Raw genomic sequence first — 21,630 nt, 5'->3', positions numbered from 1 at the left:
TGACTCTTTAGTCGGGAGCACTGACCTCTTTTCTGAAGTAAAAAAAATAGCCACTACAATAGCTGTACAATGTGAATGAACCAAATAGGCAAAAGTATATTTCTTGGTGAGCTGCAGTTTTACTAGTTTGTGAAAAACAATTGCTGGTATAAACACGCGAGAGTAGCTCAGAGGCCCCGCTGTACCTTTAAGAAGTGCCCACCCTCCTTCCGTCACACTCCAGGCCCCACCCCACCGTGAACCCCCTTTTCTAGAAGGCACTAGAATGTGCAAATGCGCACGCGCACCCGGGCAATTTCCTACCGCGGTGCAGGAGCCGGACTTCCGTTCTGCCTTCGCGCCCTTCCTATTCGCTCTCTAATTGGGCAAAAGTGATGAACCCGCCCTTCCGGCTCCTCACTTCCTACACATTCACGCTTCCAGCCCCCTCCCCTCCTCTCTTTCCCGCCCTGCCCCGCGGCGGCGCAAGGGCTGAAGGGCCGGGTGGGCGGGGGAAGAGGTGGAGTGGTGCTCCCAGCATCCCCTGCGGCATCGCCTGGGCCCGGTCCACGCCGCGCTGCCGCTGCCGCTGGTGCTGGTGTGGCCGCCGCTGGGCCTCGGAACCGACGTTAGCCGTCCGCGGTGTACGTGAAGCGCGAGGTGTACCCTGCCGCGAAGATGGAGGGGCCTCTGTCCGTGTTCGGGGACCGCAGCACGGGGGAGGCGATCCGCTCCCAGAACGGTAAGGACGGGCGAGGCCTCGGCTGGGTGACGCGGAGCGCTCCCCCCAGCCCTGCCCGCCGGGGCCGGGTTCCGATCCTGGTGCTTCCCTTCTCTCCCCAAAATAGGGTCGGGGTGCGGTGCGTAACCTGCCCCCGCGGGTCCGTGCCTTCTGGGCGGGGCGGCAGCGGCCCCTTCCCGTAGGAAAGCGCGGCCGGTTTGGAGACCCGCGCCGGACGGGAGTGTCGGGCGGTGGGTCCCCGGTACCGACACGTGCGGGCCACGCCTGGCGTCCCTTCGGCACCTCTGAGCCCCTCTGTTCCGGTTCTGACCACGCGGAGCATCTCTCAGCCTCGAGGCCTCGTTTGAGGACCATGAGCCGGGAAAGACCAGCCTCCCCGCGCGCTCGGTCCCCTGAGGAGCAATGGCTGCAAGGCCCGCGCTGTCGCCTGAGATGCGGTGCCCGGCGTCCGGAGCTCGTCTGTCCTCGCCCATCGTGGCAGCCGTTGAAATAAGAGTAGCCCAGGGGCCTAGTTGGATGTTGTATAAGCGATAAACAGTGAACTTATTCTGGTGGCGTTGGCCCGGACCGAAGCGCTTGTTGGTGAGCCCCTTTGGCAGCGCGTGCACTCCCAGGGCATGGATGCCTGTCCATCTAGCCGTTGGTTACGAATTCTTGTCTTGGATGAATTTGCAGTAAGGTCAGAAGCTCTGGTTCGCACTTTTTTTTTTATTCACAGATAAAGACTGCTGATTTTAGTAGGGGTTTTTAAAGAAAAAGTCGCTAGTTTTCCTTTTTCTACACGAGGTGACAGAACCCAAATTATGACTAGCAGATGACCGTTTTATTTTAAGGGATTAGGACAGATTTGTAGATTGGGAAAGTTCAGGGGCTGTTGGCTGTCATTTACTTTCTTGAAGCTGAAATTGCCCTTTGAAGTAGTGGGTTTTCCTAATTTCATTGTTTCATTTCTGTAGTTATGGCTGCAGCTTCTATTGCCAATATTGTGAAGAGTTCTCTTGGACCAGTTGGCTTGGATAAAATGTTGGTGGATGATATTGGTGTAAGTACAGCTGGATGTTTGTGTCTTTAAATTAATGAGATCTTAAATGTTTTGCTATGTAAATTGTTGGTTTTTACTCAGAGTGCTTGTATTGGAAGGGGTGCAGGTGTGCCATAATGTGGTTGTTACTGAGGGGATGTCCTGTTTCTGTACATAATTGCGGTTTCCCCTCCCCTGCACATTCCTTAGGATATCACCATCACTAATGACGGCGCGACCATCCTGAAGTTACTGGAGGTGGAGCACCCTGCAGCCAAAGTTCTTTGTGAGCTCGCTGACCTGCAAGACAGAGAAGTGGGCGACGGGACCACCTCCGTGGTAGGTGGCCGGCAGGCGCCAAAGACTCGCTTTCCTGGGCCAGCCAGCAGCGAGCCGCAGTCAGTACTTGTTCCTGAGTTCAAAACGAGTTCAGAGGGGGAAATGGGCGGTGATTCTGAAACTAAACTTGAAAAAGCTGATGGTTATAGCTAGTTTGTACGCTTTTAGAGAAGAAACTTAAGAAATATTTCAGTATGGTCCCCTCCTGACCTGAGACTTAGAAATTTCTAAAACCTTCCCTTTATAATTAAATAAAATTTCACCGGTTTATAAAAACAAGATGCTTTTATATTTTACATGCCGGCGAGGCAATCTCATGAGTTCAGAATGGGAGTGTGATCAGTATTATAAATGTGGAGAGCATCCAGCACATGGATATAGAAACAAGTAATTTGCTCTAAAGAAACAATGTATTGTATGGGGAAATGTTTGCATTTCTAAATTAAACTATAAGCCATGAAAGAATGGACTCTACCGCTTATAAAATAAAAATGGTCTTAAAATTAGAATTTCCCTCAAAAGCAGCATTTTTGAACTCTTTCTTTTTTAAAATATATTTTTATTGCCCTAACCAGTTTAGCTCAGTGAATAGAGCGTCGGCCTGAGGACTCAAGGGTCCCAGGTTCGATTCTGGTCAAGGGCATGTACCTGGGTTGCAGACACATACCCAGTCGGGGGTGTGCAGGAAGCAGCTGATCGATGTTTCTCTCTCATCGATGTTTCTAACTCTATCCCTCTCCCTTCCTCTCTGTAAAAAATCAATAAAATATATTAAAATATATATATATATATTTTTATTGATTTTGGAGAGGGAGGGAGAGATAGAATCATGGGATCAGCTGCCTCCTGCACACCCCACACTGGGGATCGAGCCCGCAACTCAGGCATGTTAGCTGACCAGGAATCGAACCCTTACCTCCTGGTTCATAAGTCGAGGCTCAACCACGGATCCATGCCAGCTGGGCTGAAGTCTTTTTAATTAAAAAATATTTTTAGCCCTAGCTGGTTTGGCTCAATGGATAGAGTGTCGGCCTGCGGACTGAAGGGTCCCAGGATCGATTCAGGTCAAGGGCACATGCCTGGGTTGTGGGTTTGGTCCAATGTGCAGGAGGCAGCCAGTGATTCCCTCTCATTGATATTTCTCTCTCTCTCCCTTCTCTCTGAAATAAAAGAATAAAAAAAATATTTAAAAAGTATTTTTAGTGTCTTTAAATGATTTTTATAATAAGCCAAATAATAACCTAAAATAGTAAAGGCCAGACTCTTAGCATTTGTTGGACACTTAATCTTTAAAAGTAATGGATGGGTAGTCTTTGACTATTGTACTGCAGAACTGGTGTATTAGCCAGAACATTTTTCTGGCTTTTTCTTGGTTTTGGCCATTTGAATATGAAACACTGAGTAGAGTTATCTTTTTTTCAGGTTTCTGATCAGTTACTCATTTTACTGCCATCACAATTCTGGTTAATATCTGTAATTTTGCTGCTTTTACATACACATTGCAAGTAGAGTGCTAGTCTAGTATTATAGCCACGAATGTTTTCTCAACAGGTTATTATTGCAGCAGAACTTCTAAAAAACGCAGATGAACTAGTCAAACAGAAAATTCATCCCACGTCTGTTATTAGTGGCTATCGACTTGCTTGCAAGTAAGATTGTCTGTATTCAGAGAAAATTTTATATTATTTGATGTAATAATTGCAAACTGTGTTTAAATGTTTTCATTAATAACTACATCTTATTTTTTTAAAGTTACATTATAGCATTTAAGTGATATTTGAAGAAGTAGAGCCAGTATCTTCCCATTTGACTACCACATTTTCTCCTAATAGATTTTAGTGGCTATGCTTATGGGATAGATTAAAATTGCCATGATCTGAAGAGGGAGGATTTATTTGTGTCCTCCTCCTATATGAAATGGCTGAACAGAAAATTGGTGCCTGTGACATTTTGACACTGTGGTAAAACAAAAGTTTGAATAGTGAATTAATTTGTAATTGTTTTCTCCCCCACGCTTTAAACAGGGAAGCAGTGCGTTATATCAGTGAAAATCTAATTATTAACACAGATGAACTTGGAAGAGATTGCCTGACTAATGCTGCTAAAACATCAATGTCATCCAAAATCATTGGAATGTATCCTTGTGGTGGTCCAACAAAGTTTGGGCTTTTTTTAAAAGAAAGAACTTGTGTTAGTTTTCATGCCAGGTGATGCTGTTTTGAAATTGCCTGTTTCCTTCCCTGCTTCTTTAGGGGGGAGGTAATATAAAGAGTGAAAGTAGTATGAGCTGCAGGTAATGATAAGTAATCCTTGTTTTCTTGATGAGATTGCAAAAGGGAAGTGCCTTTGAATTACCCTTGGTTTTCATGGTTCCCTGTTCTCCATTCCAAGTCTCTTGTTCCCCTTAACTATCGCCTTAGAGATGGTGATTTCTTCGCTAGTATGGTGGTAGATGCCGTACTTGCTATTAAATACACAGACGCAAGAGGCCAGCCTCGCTATCCGGTCAATTCCATTAATATTCTGAAAGCCCATGGGAGAAGTCAGATGGAGAGTGTGCTCATCAATGGCTATGCCCTCAACTGTGTGGTGGGGTCTCAGGGTAAGGCTCGGGATGTGGTCACTAACAAGAGGACTAGGGGTTAAAATTAGCTTTCTGGCTGCTTCCTGTGCATCTTCAGATGAACTGTCCAAGCTGTGCACTTACCTGTTCTTTAAGGAATGTACGTCACGTTGTCAGTTTCTCTTTAGTAACTTAAGCACATAACTTAGGAAAAATGCAAATTAGAAGACAGTACGTGTGTTTAATGCCATAAAAATGTGTTATGTTAAACAAATTGAAATTTGTGTTTACATACGACAGTCTCATGCTTTATGGTTGGGTGTATAAAATGTACTGTTATTAGTAGTTTCTGTGAAAGGACTTAATATTTTAATATTATGTTCAATTATAGGCATGCCCAAGAGAATAGTTAATGCAAAAATTGCTTGCCTTGACTTCAGCCTGCAGAAAACAAAAATGAAGCTTGGTGTGCAGGTGCTAATTACAGACCCTGAGAACCTGGACCAGATTAGACAGAGGTATGCTGACAGGTGTTCAAAGTAACTGCATTACATCTCTTTCCTCCTTCCTGGCATAACTGTCCTTCCGTCAGAGGCCAGTCCCTCCCTCTACAATAAATGTTCTAGATTCTGTTGCATTCTGCCTTAGAGGGTTGCTTCACTTATAGTTCTTTCCCATCTGCATCTTCAACTACAAACTCTACTGTTCATTCCTTTCTAGATTTCACTTGTTGCTCACACAATTTGCTCTAGTTCCTCGCTCTCCTTTCCCACTCTTTACAGCCAGCCATCTCAAGAGTGATTTACACAAAAACTGTTTTCTGGCACTTTATTTCTCATTCCTTTTATAGCTTTGTTCTCCGAGCTCCATCTTGCTAAGCTCACTGGTGACGGATACTCACTAGACATGTTCAACCTTCACTTGACCTTGATCGAGCCTTTGACTACTGCTTTCTTGAGACGGTTGGAGGGTGGAGTGGCTCTGTGCTACCGCCTCATCCGTATTCCTGTGCCTGGCCAGCTCCTGTCCCCTGCTCTCCAGGATAACTCCTCATTTATCATGTGGGAGACTCGCACATCTAGTTCTCTGAGCACCAAACACACATGTATTTGTCTGGTTGAATATTTTTTAAAACAACTTGTGATGATACACCCCAAATCTCCTCTTGATTACTTTGGTGATGGGAACCTCTCTACCCAGGCAGAAAGCTAGAAAGTATCTTTACTTCTTTTTTTTAACCTAATAACTTCTCTCATACTTTTTCACTAAGACCACTTGATTTCTATCTTCAAATTAAATCTCACATTCACCTATTTTCCATTTGCATTCTCTTGCTCGGACTATTGCAGAAGCACCACACTGGTCATCTGGAGGCCGCTTTCTCATTCCTTCCCTCCCAGGCGCCTTCCACAGGGCAGCCAAGTCCATGTCATTACTTGCAAGACCAGAGCCTTTTCAATACCTTCCATGTTCCTTACATTGTAGTTTAGCCACAACAGGGACTAGGACTCACAAACGTTCTCCACAGACTGGAATGCCCCCCCCTCTGCCTGTAACATACTCTCTGCCTACTTGTTTTAATTATTTTAAATATAGTTTTATTGATTTTGGAGAAGGGAGAGAGAGAGAAACATTAATGATGAATCATTGATCACCTGCCTCCTGCACGCCATCTAGTGGGGATCAAGCTCACAACCTGGGCATGTGCCCTTGACCAGAATCGAACCTGGGACCCTTCAGTCTGTAGGCTGACGCTCTATCCACTGAGCCAGACCAGCTAGGACTGTTATAATTTTTTACTTGCTCTTTAAGTGGTCAGTCTCTCAAAGAAGCTTCTCTTGATCCCTTAATCTAAATTACACTCTACTGTGCCTTTCTATGTGTGTCTTCCTGGGGCTTAACACAGTTTGTGTTTGTATGACTTAGATTGTAGTTCTGAAGGTAGAGACTGAATTATTTCCTTGGCTTTGTAGCCGCCTGTGTTTAGTAGTTGCTGGCATGCAGTCTTTGTTCAGTATATACAAAGAGGTTTATTTTGAGGTTAATATTCAATTCGTTTTACTTTAAGAAATCTTTGAATTCTCTTATCCACTATTCTTTGAATGGTAGGTGAAATGGCTTCATTTACCTACATAGTGACTCTCCCAGAGCTTGATTTCCATGCATGTCTGACTGCCTCCTGGAAGCATCACCTGAATGACACAGCGACTTCAAACGCATGTTGTTGAAATCAACTCTTCCTTCTCATCTTGCCTGCAACCTGCTAGTATGTCTCTTACTCCAGGGGTCGGAGGCTGACCCTCCGTTAGCTAAGCTATAGGCTTTACTCTCTCCTCTGCTCATCTATATCTCCAGTGATTGTCTCCTTGCCTCAGTCCTTCACCTTCCCAGTACAGTTTCCACATTGACATCAGGGGGTCCTTTTGAAAACAGGTTTGATGATGCTATTCCTAATTTTATTTTTTTTAAATATATTTTATTGGTTTTTTACAGAGAGGAAGGGAGAGAGATAGAGAGTTAGAAACATCGATGGGAGAGAAACATCGATCAGCTGCCTCCTGCACATCTCCCACTGGGGATGTGCCCGCAACCCAGGTACATGCCCTTGACCGGAATCGAACCCGGGACCTCTCAGTCCGCAGGCCGACGCTCTATTCACTGAGCCAAACCAGTTCGGCAATTCCTAATTTTAAAAGATGAAGCACTCCAGACTCTTTAACACCCCTACAGGCTTCTTCATGTTCTGGTCCTACCTGCAGTTTCAGCTCTGGAACCCTCTGGACTTCAGACCTTCTTGTCCCATCTGCCAGGATGGATTACTGTCTCCCATGTGCTGGTGGTCTCTGTATTGCACTTGTGGTAGCATTGGCCACGAACTGTGGTTGACAGGCTGCCAGATCATTGAAGGCAGGGACACTTCTTAATCACAGTTCTTGGTTAGAGATGCAAATTGGGGATGCTAAGTGGGATTTTTAATGCCTGAATCTTTCATGTGAATTGGACTCATTTAAATTCTGGTCATAAAAGGAAAAGAGTTGCCCTAACCGGTTTGGCTCAGTGGATAGAGCATCGCCTGCAGACTGAAGGGTCCCCGGTTCGATTCCGGTCAAGGGCATGTACCTTGGTTGCGGGCACATCCCCAGTGGGGAGTGTGCAGGAGGCAGCTGATCGATGTTTCTCTCTCATCAGTGTTTTCTAACTCTCTATCCCTCCCCCTCCCTCTCTGTAAAAAAAAAATCAATAAAATATATTTTTTAAAAAAAGAAAAGAAAAAAGGGGAGAGTCAAACTTAATCTGCAATTATTTTGTGAAAAATACGGAACTTAAAGCTTTGTTATATGAAAAACACAGAAGGTAACTTTGGCTTACTACGCAAATACTTTATCTGTAGAGAATCAGATATCAGCAAGGAACGAATCCAGAAGATCCTGGCAACTGGAGCCAACGTTATTCTCACCACTGGTGGCATTGACGACATGTGTCTGAAGTATTTTGTGGAGGCTGGCGCAATGGCAGTCAGAAGAGTTTTAAAAAAGGACCTTAAGCGCATTGCTAAAGCTTCTGGAGGTATGTCTTCTGCCAGCTCTCAGGTGTGACGTTTCACATTCTTGTAACGTGACCATATCTCTTTACATGGGGATGTCAGTATTAAGCAGCTTCAAAAAACAACCCTCTTTTCCTTGTACTCCTCCCTGTAATGATTGGTACTACAGATGTATTTATAGGGCCATTTTTCATGTAATTGGAAAAGTTCTTTAGTTTGCTGAATTTCTTAACCTCAAAATGACAGTTCCATGTCTGGTGCCTAACTGTAAACCGTAAACTTGTATTTATGCATCGCTTTTTTATAAATGTTCCTGAATCTTAGACGGTATAAAAATGTTTACAGATCTTTGTAATTACCTTAATAGCAATTGTTGTGTCAAGCCTGGCCAATTTGGAAGGCGAGGAAACCTTTGAGGCAGCAATGCTGGGGCAAGCAGAAGAGGTGGTACAGGAGAGAATTTGTGATGATGAACTGATCCTGGTCAAAAAGTAAGAGCTACTTTCTAAATTACAAAACTACATAGGTTTTATTAATGAGTAAAACAGACCCCTTCCCATTTATTTGCTGCTATAGTCTTTTCAATGGTATGAGCAGTTATACGCATGGGATAAAATAACATTAGACCATTGTCAATTGAGATGGAGTAACCATTTCATCTCTTCTGTATGCATGGTCTAGACAAGTGTCCGTATGGAAGCAGGATTTAATCAAAGTGCTTAAAATAAATGTCTGTTTAGATCTCTCCTATAAAAGTGTTGCTTTAAGACTTCCCCTTCCTTTTTTCAATAGCACTAAGGCTCGCACGTCCGCATCAATTATCTTACGTGGGGCAAATGACTACATGTGCGATGAGATGGAGCGCTCTTTACATGATGCTGTTTGTGTGGTGAAGAGAGTTTTGGAGTCAAAATCTGTGGTCCCGGGTGGGGGTGCTGTGGAAGCAGCCCTTTCCATATACCTCGAAAACTACGCAACCAGCATGGTAAGAACCTCCAGTGACCCGCTTTCTTTCCAAGCAGCGCTCAGGTGATTGTCTCAGGCGTTTTGTTAATCGCCCTCATGAAACTGAAACCCTAAGCTGCCACTGCGTCTTTTGATGTTCCTTTTTTTAAAAAAAAATATATTTTATTGATTTTTTTACAGAGAGGAAGGGAGAGGGATAGAGTTAGAAACATCGATCAGCTGCTTCCTGCATAGCCCCTACTGGGGATGTGCCCACCACCAAGGTACTTGCTCTTGACTGGAATTGAACCTGGGACCCTTCAGTCCACAGGCCGATGCTCTACCCACTGAGCCAAACTGGTTAGGGCTGATTTTCTTCCTTTTTTGATGCTACCTCATTGTCTGTCTTCTAGGGGTCTCGGGAACAGCTTGCTATTGCAGAATTTGCACGATCTCTTCTTGTTATTCCTAACACACTTGCAGTTAATGCTGCCCAAGACTCCACTGATCTGGTTGCAAAGTTAAGAGCTTTTCATAATGAGGCTCAAGTTAACCCAGAACGCAAGAATCTAAAATGGTAAGTATACAATTTCCCTTTTTCATTGTCATCTGTATATCAGATGTATCGGTTGTGTTCTCTGGTGGTTTCATTAGCATTGATGTGTCTTGGGTTGTACTAACCCTTCCTGGCCTCTCTGGGTACTCACTTTACAGGATGACGCACTAGAGCAGTGGTTCTCAACCTTCCTAATGTCGTGACTCTTTAATACAGTTCCTCATGTTGTAGTGACCCCCAACCATAAAATTATTTTCATTGCTACTTCATAACTGTAATTTTGCTACTGTTATGTATTGTAATATAAATATCTGATATGCAGGATGTATTTTCATTATTACAAATTGAACGTAATTAAAGCATAGTGATTAATCACAAATATGTAATTATATGTTTTCTTTTTTTTTTCTTCTATTTTTTTTTAATATATTTTATTGATTTTTTACAGAGAGGAAGGGAGAGAGATAGAGAGTTAGAAACATCGATGAGAGAGAAACATCAATCAGCTGCCTCCTGCACATCCCCCACTGGGGAAGTGCCTGCAACCCAGGTACATGCCCTTGACCGGAATCGAACCTGGGACCTTCCAGCCCGCAGGCCGACGCTCTATCCACTGAGCCAAACCGGCTTCAGCATATATGTGTTTTCTGATGGTCTTGGGTGACCCCTATGAAAGGGTTGTTCGACCCCCAAAGGGTTGCAACCCACAGGTTGAGAACCGCTGCACTAGAGGAATGCAGGATATTCCTTTGGGGCGATACGTAACCATCTTTAAGCATCCTCTTTATAATACAGTAATAGTGTTACAGCTTTACTACCATGTAGTGCCTTTCTACAACTGTTTTATGCTAATTTTTGTTAATATTTTTTGCCCCTAAATTGCAGGATTGGTCTTGATCTGGTTAATGGTAAACCTCGAGACAACAAACAAGCAGGGGTGTTTGAACCAACTGTAGTTAAAGTTAAAAGTTTGAAGTTTGCAACAGAAGCTGCAATTACCATTCTTCGAATTGATGATCTTATTAAATTGCATCCAGAAAGCAAAGATGATAAGCATGGAGGTTATGAAGATGCTGTTCACTCAGGAGCCCTTGATGACTGATCTGATTTCTTTTATTTATAACATTGTAAGATGCAGTTGTCTTGTACCTTGTGTATCACTCATTAAAAGTACAAGCATCAAGCCCTGGGTTCTTGTGAAGTGGAAGATGGCTCCCACCCTCACATTGGTCCTGGTTTCACATATTAGTAGAAAGAAATGAGGGTCAAGCTTAGCGAAGCAGGTTCACCCTCTCTGAACACACATTGCTATCCCCATCCCACCCCCAATGCATAGGGCAGCAACACCACGACGCCCACCCTTTCGTTCCATTGTGTGTAACAGGGTAACGAGAATCCGACAGCCAGATGCCCCGAGAGGGTGGCCCAGGGCTATAGCCCCTCCTTGAATGTTGACCTAAAGGGAGAAAAGACTTGTCATTCTGTAGATAGAGGGCTAAAATCCTAAACTAACCTTTTTCCTCTTAATGCTGTACCAATAAGCTACCCTCTTTGATTTATACCCTATCTTCCCTAGTCCTTCCTTTAAATTTTTTTGGAGCCCTGTTATGTTTGAAGTAACCAATGCAGTCTAGGGTTTTTGCCTTTGGAAGCAACAGGGTAAATGAACCTGCAGTCCCGCCTATGACTACCATATGGCCAATACCTGGGACTTTATCTAACTATGCTATGTGTGTTTACAATCTTAAACTGCATTGTGAATGTTCATTTGCAAGCTTTCATGAAGGGCTGCTTACTCAAGTTTACCTTTTCCGGGTTCAATCCAAGTTCCTTAGTTATTGCAACTGAGAGGACTGCAAAGGCTTCATTGATTTCAAATACGTCCACATCCTCCAGTGACCAGCCTGCTTTTGCAACCTAAAGGAAAGATTAATGGGAGAGGTCTATTCATGTACATTAAAAAGAATATATACGATACTGAAGGATCCCAGAAAATGCCATTTGGGGCTGCTACATCAGCCTAGTGACTTCAGGATAAAACAGCCCTTGGAAATTATAAACTAAAATTCTGAACCAGTAACATCTGTCATGTGTAGGAGCGGTGACAGAGCATTCGCTCCCCTTGATCCCAATGTTGTGGGCTGCCCTTGGTGTGGGGGGAATAGGAAAGGGGCTCACTTGAGGCTGACTGGAAGGCTTTCACAAAAAGGAAACAACACATGAAAGCTGATGGGCATGAACACGAAGACAAAGCCCGATCTTGGCATTGTGGAGTGGAAAGGACCTGGGCAAGTTAAGGCATACCTTAATATGCACTTGCAGGTTATTGGTCTAGTCTTTGAGGTAAAGTAACAGCAAAGGACAGGTGGTGATGTTCAAAGAAAACTCACAGCTTGCTTTATTGCTGGAATTGGTCCTATTCCCATAATGGAAGGCTCCACTCCTGCTTGTGACCAGGAAACTATCTCTGCTAAAGGTGTCAGCCCACGGTTATCAGCCTCCGACTTCTTCATAAGAACCACAGCTGCAGCACCATCATTCATTCCTGCAAAACACGACTGTCTTGATTTCTAAAATAACGCTTATTACAGTTGTGTACCTGTTTACTTTTAGACGTGAGTTAAATTATTAACACATCTTGGCAAAAGCCATTTGCCATATTTCAGACTTCACTGTGTAATCTGAAATGGTAAATTAGGCAATAGGACATAATCCCAAAACATTCCAGTGGGAAAGTGGAAAGATTCAAACAGTGGGGGAGGGGAGGTTAATGAAAAAAATGGAAGAAATAGCCCCAACTTCACGGGAGAACACTGACAACAGATTCTGTTTTTGGAAAAGTACAAAGATACTAGATAAACTGGGGTTCCCTAATTTGCTTTTTCACCTGTGCATCTAGTTAGGATATTGGTAAAGCAAATCCATCACTCAGTATATATAAAGTTTCTAATCAAGTATGGAAAAAACTAATGACCAAATATACAGAACTACATTTTCCCCTAAAGCTGCTAAAACAAGGTTTTAGAATAATGTGTATAAATAGATAATGAAATAAAAGAAAAAAGGTGTTAACATGGTAGAATTACCAGAAGATGAGATTCCCCAACTGTCCTTCAGAAAATCTAACCTGGCCTGGCCGGGTAGCTCAGTTGGTTAGAGCAGCGGTCGCCAACCAGTGGTCCATTGGTCACTGGTGATCTGTGAGGCCCGGAAGATTGGCAACCAGAGTTAGAGGATCATCCCAATACATCAAGGTTTTGGGTGTGATCCCTGGTCAGGGCACATGTAAGAAGCAACCAGTGAGTGTACCAATAAGGGGAACAACAACTTGTCTTCCCCGCTTCCTCTCTCTAACATCAAGTAAAAAAATGTTCCCCTAACCTGAAGCATTGGCTGCAGTCACCGTTCCTGTTCCATCCGTAAGGAAGGCGGGCTTTAGTTTAGACATGGCTTCTATGTTGCTCCCATGGCGAGGAAACTCGTCTGTTTTAACTTCAATAAGGCCTGAAAAGGAAAATAAATCCTGAGGTCAGGTCAGAGATGGCAGTCAGCATGCTCCGAATGGTGGGCTCCTCAGACCTGATTCATGAAGATTCGTATTTGAAGACAAGGTTTATTTAAAAAGAACTTTCATTCCAGTAAGAGAAAAGTATGCACACTAGCATTTATTGTATGTACGTTGGGGCATTTTATGAACACTATGGTCAGGCATTCCGAGTGTTTTCCACGTCTGAGGAAGGCAGAGAGTCTTGGGCAAGATGGCTATGGTCAGACACAGGACTTGGCTGCTTACAGAGGACTGGATCCTGGAGTGTGAGAGCCAGCCTCACTAGAGCTGGACATAAGGGATGTCAGTTCACTGCTAAGAGAATTTGACTCAAGCACCATCTATCTATATATATATATAAAAGCTTAAGCAACCACTACAACCAACCAGAACAACCGTTCAACACTCGCTATGACACTCACTGACCACCAGGGGGAAAACGCTCAACCCTGGTGGTCAGTGTGCTCCCACAGCCAACCTCGCACTCCCGACCCCCTGGCCAACCTCCCAGGATCCCTCCCACGGCTGGCTGGCCCCCCGATAAGCCTTGATCACCAGCGAGGCCAAGGGGCCCCACCCATGCACAAATCCGTCTACCGGGCCTCTAGTATTAGATAAAAGCAAAGGGACCCATAAAGATCCACCCAAGAAATAGCCGCACACAGAAGCAAGAGGAAGTAATGGATGTTCACCTCTGAGATTAGCCTGTAACAGGCCAGCTGTGGCCTCACAACCTGTCAGTGCTCTAGTTTCTCCTGAAACTGGCCCCACCCACCTAGCAGTGTGGACACTGGGACCAAGTGTCTGGATGCTGGCACAGCTTCCCATGTTTGCTCGCCCCATAAACATGGCCCCACACCCCAAGCCTTATTCAGAGGCTTCCAGGGGATACCTTTCAGCCTGAAAGGGCTGGCTAGGACACCATTTATACACCAGTCCTATATATTATTCTTTCAGATATTATTCTTTAAAGAGCTATGTTGATGTTTAGATCATTATGATTTATGCACCCACCTTTTCGTTTTTATTTTTACTGATTTCAGAGAGGAAAGGACAAGGAGAGACAGAAACATCAATGATGAGAGAATCATTGGCTGCCTCGTGCACGCCCCACACTGGGGACTGAACCAGCAACCCGGGCATGTGAACTGACCAGGAATTGAACTGTGACCTCCTGGTTCATAGGCTGACGCCGGCCAGGCCTGAACCCACCTTTTCTAGAAGGCACAAACACTGGTACAATCTCTTTGTCAAAGTGGCCAGCTTTCTGTGCATTCTCCGTCCTGTTCTGGGACAGAACTGCCAACTTGTCCTGATCTTCTCTATTCACTTGCCATTTTTTGGCGACATTTTCAGCTGTGAAAAAAATAGACAAAGCAAAATATAAACATTTACAGGACCTGGTTTTTGGTAGCTCAAGTTTTTCACATTTAAATAAGCACTGAGAGCCCAATATCAGCAGGCTCGCTGGCAGGCTAAGGGACAGTGCTCTATTGACAATCTTGCCTCCCACTGGCAATGAATATGAAAATCTTGCAGGGACCCAAGAAGCCATTTTCTTTCTTTGCTTCCTTCCTTCTCTCTTTTCCATTAAATAATGGAAACTTTCAGAAATCTCCTTTATGCAGATTTCCCAATTGTCTATTTTGCCCCAATTGCTTTATCATTCTCTTTCTAAACCATTTGAAAGTTCTAGATATCCTGCTACTTTATCCCTAAATTTTCATTTCAGTGTATATTTCCCCACAAACAAGGCCATTTTCTTATATAACCACAGCTTTCAAAATTAGGAAATATATCAATACAATACTATTATGTAATTCTTGATCCATATTCATGTTTCACTTGTCCCAATTATGTCTTTTTTTTTAAAAATACATTTTTATTGATTTTTAGAGGAAGAGAGAGGGAGAAAGAAACATCAATGCGAAAATGGAACATTGACTGGCTTCCGCTGCGCGCCCCCTGCTTGGGACCGAGCCCCCAACCAAGGCATGTGTCCTAACCAGGAATCAAACCATCAACCTTTTGGTACATGAAATAATGCCCAACCAACGAGCCACACCGGCCAGGGCCCAGTGATGTTCTTTGTGCTGATATATTTGTTCGGTCCAGGATCCAATCAGGATCATGTACTGCATTGCACTGTCAATTTCTTAAGTTTTTTTTTATTTGGTAGAGTTCTTCAGACTGTGTGGGGTTTTTTTTGTTTTAATTTTATTTTATTGACTTTTTACAGAGAGGAAGGGAGAGGGCTACAGAGTTAGAAACATCGATGAGAGAAACATCGATCAGCTGCCTCCTGCACACCCCCTACTGGGGATGTCCCGCAACCAAGGTACATGCCCTTGACCGGAATCGAACCCGGGACCCTTCAGTCCGCAGGCCGACGCTCTATCCACTGAGCCAAACTAGTCAGGGCTAGACTATCCGTGTTTCTTAACCTTGACATTTTGGAAGAGCAGGGGCCAGTTCTTTTGTCACATGTCCCTAATTTGGACGTAAGTGGCCCACTTACGACACATGGCCTCCTGAGGAAAGCCCCGTGGAGTCACTCATTACATGCTTTTGAACCTTTCTGCAGTGCATTCTCCGCCACCCCCGCCGTACCTGTAATGCCCATGTGGTAGTTGTGGAATGCATCTGTAAGCCCGTCGCACAGAATACTGTCAGTCAGTGGTGTCTCCCCAATCCTGACTCCTGTCCTCAAGTGAGCCAGGTGAGGAGCCTGAAAACAAGAAATCCCAATGAGTTTAGGCTTGGTAATAACTAGTGCTCTGCCTAGGACACCACTCTTAACTGCTCAGTAACTCCAAGTCCTCATCTAGTCCCCTTGTGACCCGTCTCCCCAGTTCCGGCCTCGTCTCCTTACCCCGGGTCCAGGGCCCACCCTGTCTACTCCTGGGAGCCTGTTACTTTCCTACCTACCCATTTCCATTTTCCATCAAACCTCTCTTCTGTGTCCTATTTCCTTAAGAACCTCATTCATTCGTTCCAGATGCAACTAGTTCTCTGTTAAACGAAGACCTCATCCAAGAGTTTAACTGATGTGAACAATGTGTTACTTATTCTGATGGGAGGCATAATGCCTACAGTGATAACTAGGTTTCCTAATTAACTGAAGGGGAGGATTTCTGGGAGGGGCACCCTCTTAACTCTCACCAACTCAACAGCAGCTATACTAGAATAGAAGGCCATGGGAGTCAGAAGATCTATATTTGAATTCTGGCTCTGGGCCTCAGTTTACCTATCTGTAAATTAACAATGACACCATCTACCCCCTAAGGCAGGGGTGGGCAAACTTTTTGACTCGAGGGCCACAGTGGGTTCTTAAACTGGACCGGAGGGCCAGAACAAAAGCATGGATGGAGTGTTTGTGTGAACTAATATAAATTCAAAGTAAACATCATTACATAAAAGGGTACGGTCTTTTTTTTTTTTTAGTTTTATTCATTTCAAACGGGCCGGATCCGGCCCGCGGGCCGTAGTTTGCCCACGGCTGCCCTAAGGGCTGCTGTGACTGCCTGTATAAAAGCAACTCGTATATGACTACACAGATATTAGGAGGGTCCCATCATAACCACTCTAATCCTATTTGCTACCGTAGGCCTGTCTTCTCCTGGGCCTCAGCAATGGCTGTGCTGAACAGACAATATAAGGCCCTCAAAATCATTTGGTCTGGTCCTGCCAAGCAGTAGAGGTGAGTTCATTAAATGTTTGACCAAATATAGCAGGCCAATTTTTGTTTGTTAATCCTCACCTGAGGATATTTTTTCCATGGATTTTTTAGAGAGTGGAAGAGAGTAGAAGGAAGGGGAAGAGATAGAGAAACAGAGATCCGAGAGAGACACACTGATTGGATACCTCATGCAGGGGGATGGAGCCCACAACCGAGGTACGTGCCCTTGACTGTGATCGAACCCGGGACCCTTAAGTGTGCAAGCCGATGCTCTATCCACGGAGCCAAAACCAGCTAGGGCCTAGCAAGCTAGTTTTTAAGTTGATAATTTGTATGGCCCTCAAATGATGTTATAAATACCCAATGGCCCTTGGCAGAAAAAAAGGTTCCCCACCCCTGGCCTAGGGGCTCCTCAGATCATCCATGGACCTGCCTGTAGGAAGCAGGGGATATACTTTTTCCTTTTTCATGGCCAGTTTGAGGGATGGAACGTGGTGAAACAAATCCCACCTGGCAAACTTATTAGAGAAGGGCACCGCTCAGCCGTCCTCTCTAGTTCCATAGCTCCCAAAGGTGAACAAACTTGACCCCTGGGTTCCTCTTTGTCACATGCAGGAAGGTAAGTGGCAACACTGACTTTTCCTCGTAATGAGAAAGAAATTGAAGACCAAGGATATCTACTGACTAATGTTATAGGTTTAATTCAGAAAATATTGTCTCATTAATATTTTAGGAGAACCATCCTATTCTAATCACATTGGTTGACAAGCTTTTTCTTCAACCCCAATTTCCCATCTGATTTGAAAAATAATTAACTTTCAGGTTGGGATCAAGGTTGAATCCATTTTTTGTTTATTTGTTTACTGCTTGGTTCCAGCTCTGATAATGAATCGATTTACCCCGCCGTGGCATGGACATGAGTTTATTGGCGAGAGGTCTGACAGCCATTTCTCCGGAGGCCTTACCTTGCTCATATTTTCCATGCCTCCTGCAACCACAATGCTGGAGTCCCCTATCCGGATCGACTGTGCTGCGAGACACACAGCCTTGAGGCCTGACCCACAAATCATTTGGCAGCTCCATGCTGGAACAGAGTAGGGGATCCCTGCTCCCACACTGGCTTGTCGAACCGGATTCTGCCCACAACCTGGAAGAAGGGAAATGGAGGCCTCTCAGCAATGAAAGGGAAAGGTAACATCGGGAGATTGCGACTGTGTCTCCTGCCTGCCCAGGCAAGCGCTACCAGAGGCAACAAGGCCGGCCCTAGTGGTTTGGCTCAGTGGATAGAGTGCCAGCCTGCAGACTGAAGGGTCCCAGGTTCGATTCCGGTCTAAGGCACATGCCTAGGTTGCAGGCTCGAATCCCATTAGTGGGTGTGCAGGAAGCAGCTGGTCAATGATTCTCTCTTATCATTGATGTTTCTATCTCTCTCTCCCTCTCCCTTCCTCTCTGAAATCAATAAAAAATATGTATTATTAAAAGAAAAAAAACTCCTGTCCTCAAGTGATTAGAGAACCATTGATCAGCCACTTCCTGCACATCCTCCACTGGGGATCGAGCCCTCAATCTGTGGGCATGTGCCTTTGACCAGAATCAAACCTGGGACCCTTCAGTCCACAAGCCGTTGCTCTATCCACTGAGCCACACCAGTTAGGGCTAAGATTCCTGCTTTCTAAGCAACACGAATTACAAATGCATTTAAATAAATAACTTCTTTATAAGTTTCTTATGTATTTAGTTATAATCCTTATCTGTTGAACAGAAGTAACAGTCTGGCATTTAGCAGAAAATGAGCTCCATGAGAATGATGATTTCTATCTTATGTCACATTTCATTGTTCTAGCTGACAGAGAACCGCAGGTGCTCAGTAAATATTTGTGATGTGACTGTGTGTGGGGTGCGGTTACGGTGTTTTGGCCAGGTTCAAGCCTCGGACTAATGAAAGGACAAGGTCCTCTCACTGCCACATGCAAGTCCCAGCTGGAGGGCAGGGCCCTCCCAACACAATTATAGCCAATGGCTGTGGTTGTGAGCTTGAACCTGTGGTCCGAACACGTGGCCCCATGTGCCTTGTGGTAGAGTTCAGGTGCATGTCGTTGAGTAGAGTTGGAGCTCACGAGAATTCTGTAAACAACATGATCATGCCCCTGCTTTGCCCCGTGGCATCTGCTATCAAATAAAGACATGGCTTGTGGGTGCTGGCGCTGTCTCATCAGGGAGCAGCGTCCCACCGAGACCCAGCTTTCATTCTCTTATCTGTCTTTCCTTAATCCTTTCACCCCCCCACTCAGTTTACCTTTGGCAGCAACAACTGTGGACAGTACCTCACAGCAACAACTGTGAGATCATGGGGGTGAGGACCTTCCCTGCCTTGCTGGAGCCCTACCCCAGCTTAGGGAGGACAGATGTGGGTAAAGAGCTAGCTCGTCTTCAAACTGGATCCCGGAGAAGTTACTTAACCTCCCAAAATCTCAGGTGCTCATTTGTAAAATGGAGATACCACGACCAATAGACTTACTGAGAGAACAAACTAAGGGGATGAAAGGCAAGCACTAACCATAGTGCTTTAAAAGCCAGCACCAAGCAGGCCCTCCATAAACACAGCTCTAGTTCTATTATAACATGTGGAGACACTGGAGAGGAACGATGTGGAAAAGATAAGAAACCAGCCTGGCAGGTGTCAGTGGGTTGAGTGTCAGCCCATGCGCCTAGAGGTGGCTGGTTTGAGTCTGGTCAGGGCACACGCCCTAGCTGAGGGCTGGATCCCCAGCAGGGGGGCGTGCAGGAGGCAGCTGACTGATGCTTCTCATCAGTGTTTCTCTCTCTCTATCCTTCTCCTTTCCTCTCTCTAAAATCAATTAAAAACATATTTAATTTAAAAAAGAGAAAAAGAAAAACCAGTAGTTGAGCACCCTACAGCAACTGAGTAAGTCTGAGTCACGAGTGTGGGAAGGAGGAAGGAGAGAGTGACTGAAGGTAGCCAGTCTGAGGCAGGACTCAGATATTTAAAGACTTGCCGTCATGAGAAATCAGTGTGCTTTCGTCTGAAGGCCCATAGGGCAAGGGGAGAAAGGAGAACTGGGAAGAGTAACTACAAAACTGCAAAGTAAATACACAGAAAAAACGGATCAGGTCTAAGAAGGGGTAGGGACAAAAGTGGGTGGTTAGTGAGCATTACCAGTTATCACTATGAATAACGAGTTTATACTCAGCAGGAGACTAGTTATAGTTACTCACTAGGCACTGGCAGGGATTGCTGGGTGGGAATCAGAAGAATGGAGCCCTCTGGTGACATACCTGTGCCCATCCCAGGAGTGACTCACCTGCCTGTGAGCAGTGTGAAGCCAACCTGTCTTCCCCGCTCAGAAGTGAGATCATGGGGGTGAGGACCTTCCCTGGGGCTTCCATGGGGGTGGAGCCCTACCCCAGCACCCAGCACAGTGCAGTGCACAAAAGAGGAATTCGATGCATGTTTATTGAATGAGTGACACTGCAGGGAAATACGGAGGGTCCTGCATGCTCTCCCACGTGCCCGGCTGGCCCTGCTTCTGCAGAATGAAGTCAGGGGAGGGAGGGGGTCTAGGCTCCTTCAGGGCTCAGGACAAATGCATGCAGGAGAGAATCTATTCCCGGGACTTGGCAGAGGGGGGGCGATGGAGGCCAGAACACAAGTTTGTGTGTGTGGGTGGGGTGGTGGATGGACGGCTTCTATAAGCATGACCCTCTTTGGCGTCACCAAGGAGGTACCTGCTGCCAAAACGTGTCCAAATACGACCTCCGACACCTCTTCGGGGGCCACAGCGGCCCGCTTCAGGGCTTCCTTGATGACCGTTGAGCCCAGGTCATGGACGGGAACGGTGGACAAGGCGCCATTGAAGGAGCCTAGGACAGAAGGGAAGGCGAGGGGAGTGAAGGGGCCGCCCACGGGGGGTTGGGGGGGGGGGGGGCTGGCGGACCCCGGCTCTGCCCCTGCACAGGCGCAGCACCTGTGGGCACAGGGCGGGGCGCGTGGGGCTCGCAGCAGCCGGGACCCGGGCAGGCGGCTCGCAGACCGCGGGGGGTGGGGGGAGACCCTCAGACCCGCGGGACGACTGCTGCCCGGTCCATTCCCAGGCCAGAGGGGCCGGGCCACACGACCCAACGAAACAGGTCGCCCTCCCGCGCTCTGAAGCCTCCCCAGCACTAACGAGGCCAAGGCAGCTGGCATTACCCGTCGGACACCAGCAAGACCCCTGCCCGCTGCCCCTGCCCCAACCACCCAGTAGCCCCGCCCCTGAGACCACTGAGCTGAGACGGCAAATCAGGAGCTCGCGAGAGAGCGCCTCTTCCTGCCAGCCAATGGGAAGGTCGAACGGCGCAGTGGCTCTACCTCGAGAGCCAATCAGAACAGGCGGAAGGGACACATCCTCCCGGGCCGAGGGGGCGAGTCTTCCGGGCAGATCGGGGAGGTGTGAGGCTCCTTGTTCCGAGGGTCCCAGCGTCCCAGGGGTCCCCGCGGCCCGCCGGGCCCGCGTCTCCCACGCCGCGCCGGACCTGCCAGCCACTCACCTATGCCGGTCCGCGCCGCCGAGACGATGACCACGGGGTCCGAGCCTGCACTCATCCTGCCGCAGGACCTCTCCACGCACAGCTGTGGACCCGATGCTGCGGCGAGCGAGGAAGACTCTCGGGCCCCTGGCCGATCACACTGTGGGCGGGGCCTCGCCCCGCCCACC

General features: G+C 46.1%; 2 protein-coding genes across 3 annotated transcripts; one reads left to right on the top strand and one right to left on the bottom strand.

Annotated features, from left to right (window-relative positions):
* Positions 1 to 489: 489 nt before the first annotated feature.
* On the top strand, positions 490 to 10,872 carry TCP1 (t-complex 1). 2 transcript variants are annotated; one of them, XM_081094344.1, is made up of 12 exons: positions 490 to 721; positions 1,678 to 1,763; positions 1,953 to 2,081; positions 3,633 to 3,730; positions 4,106 to 4,216; positions 4,502 to 4,683; positions 5,036 to 5,162; positions 8,036 to 8,211; positions 8,556 to 8,679; positions 8,981 to 9,173; positions 9,547 to 9,710; positions 10,575 to 10,872. In XM_081094344.1, exons 1-12 carry the CDS (start codon positions 658 to 660, stop codon positions 10,789 to 10,791), a joined length of 1,671 nt encoding a protein of 556 aa, XP_080950470.1. In that variant the 5' UTR covers positions 490 to 657; the 3' UTR covers positions 10,792 to 10,872. The 2 variants fall into 2 exon arrangements, with proteins under 2 accessions (XP_080950470.1, XP_080950471.1); XM_081094345.1 differs by having other exon boundaries at positions 544 to 1,303.
* A 102-nt stretch (positions 10,873 to 10,974) lies between these two features.
* Positions 10,975 to 21,630, bottom strand: ACAT2 (acetyl-CoA acetyltransferase 2; the record flags this gene model as incomplete). Its single annotated transcript, XM_081094346.1, has 9 exons — positions 21,464 to 21,630; positions 20,663 to 20,797; positions 17,881 to 18,062; positions 15,847 to 15,964; positions 14,449 to 14,592; positions 13,071 to 13,193; positions 12,080 to 12,234; positions 11,496 to 11,606; positions 10,975 to 11,145 (listed from the first exon to the last, which is right to left on the bottom strand). The coding sequence occupies exons 1-9, from the start codon at positions 21,516 to 21,518 to the stop codon at positions 10,975 to 10,977; spliced, it is 1,194 nt and encodes a 397-aa protein (XP_080950472.1). The 5' UTR covers positions 21,519 to 21,630.

Source organism: Myotis nattereri, assembly GCF_964212035.1.
Source record: "Myotis nattereri genome assembly, chromosome: 6".
NCBI lineage: Eukaryota > Metazoa > Chordata > Mammalia > Chiroptera > Vespertilionidae > Myotis > Myotis nattereri.
The sequence above is the reverse complement of the archived record's forward strand: the minus strand, read 5'-3'. Positions and strand labels throughout refer to the sequence as shown.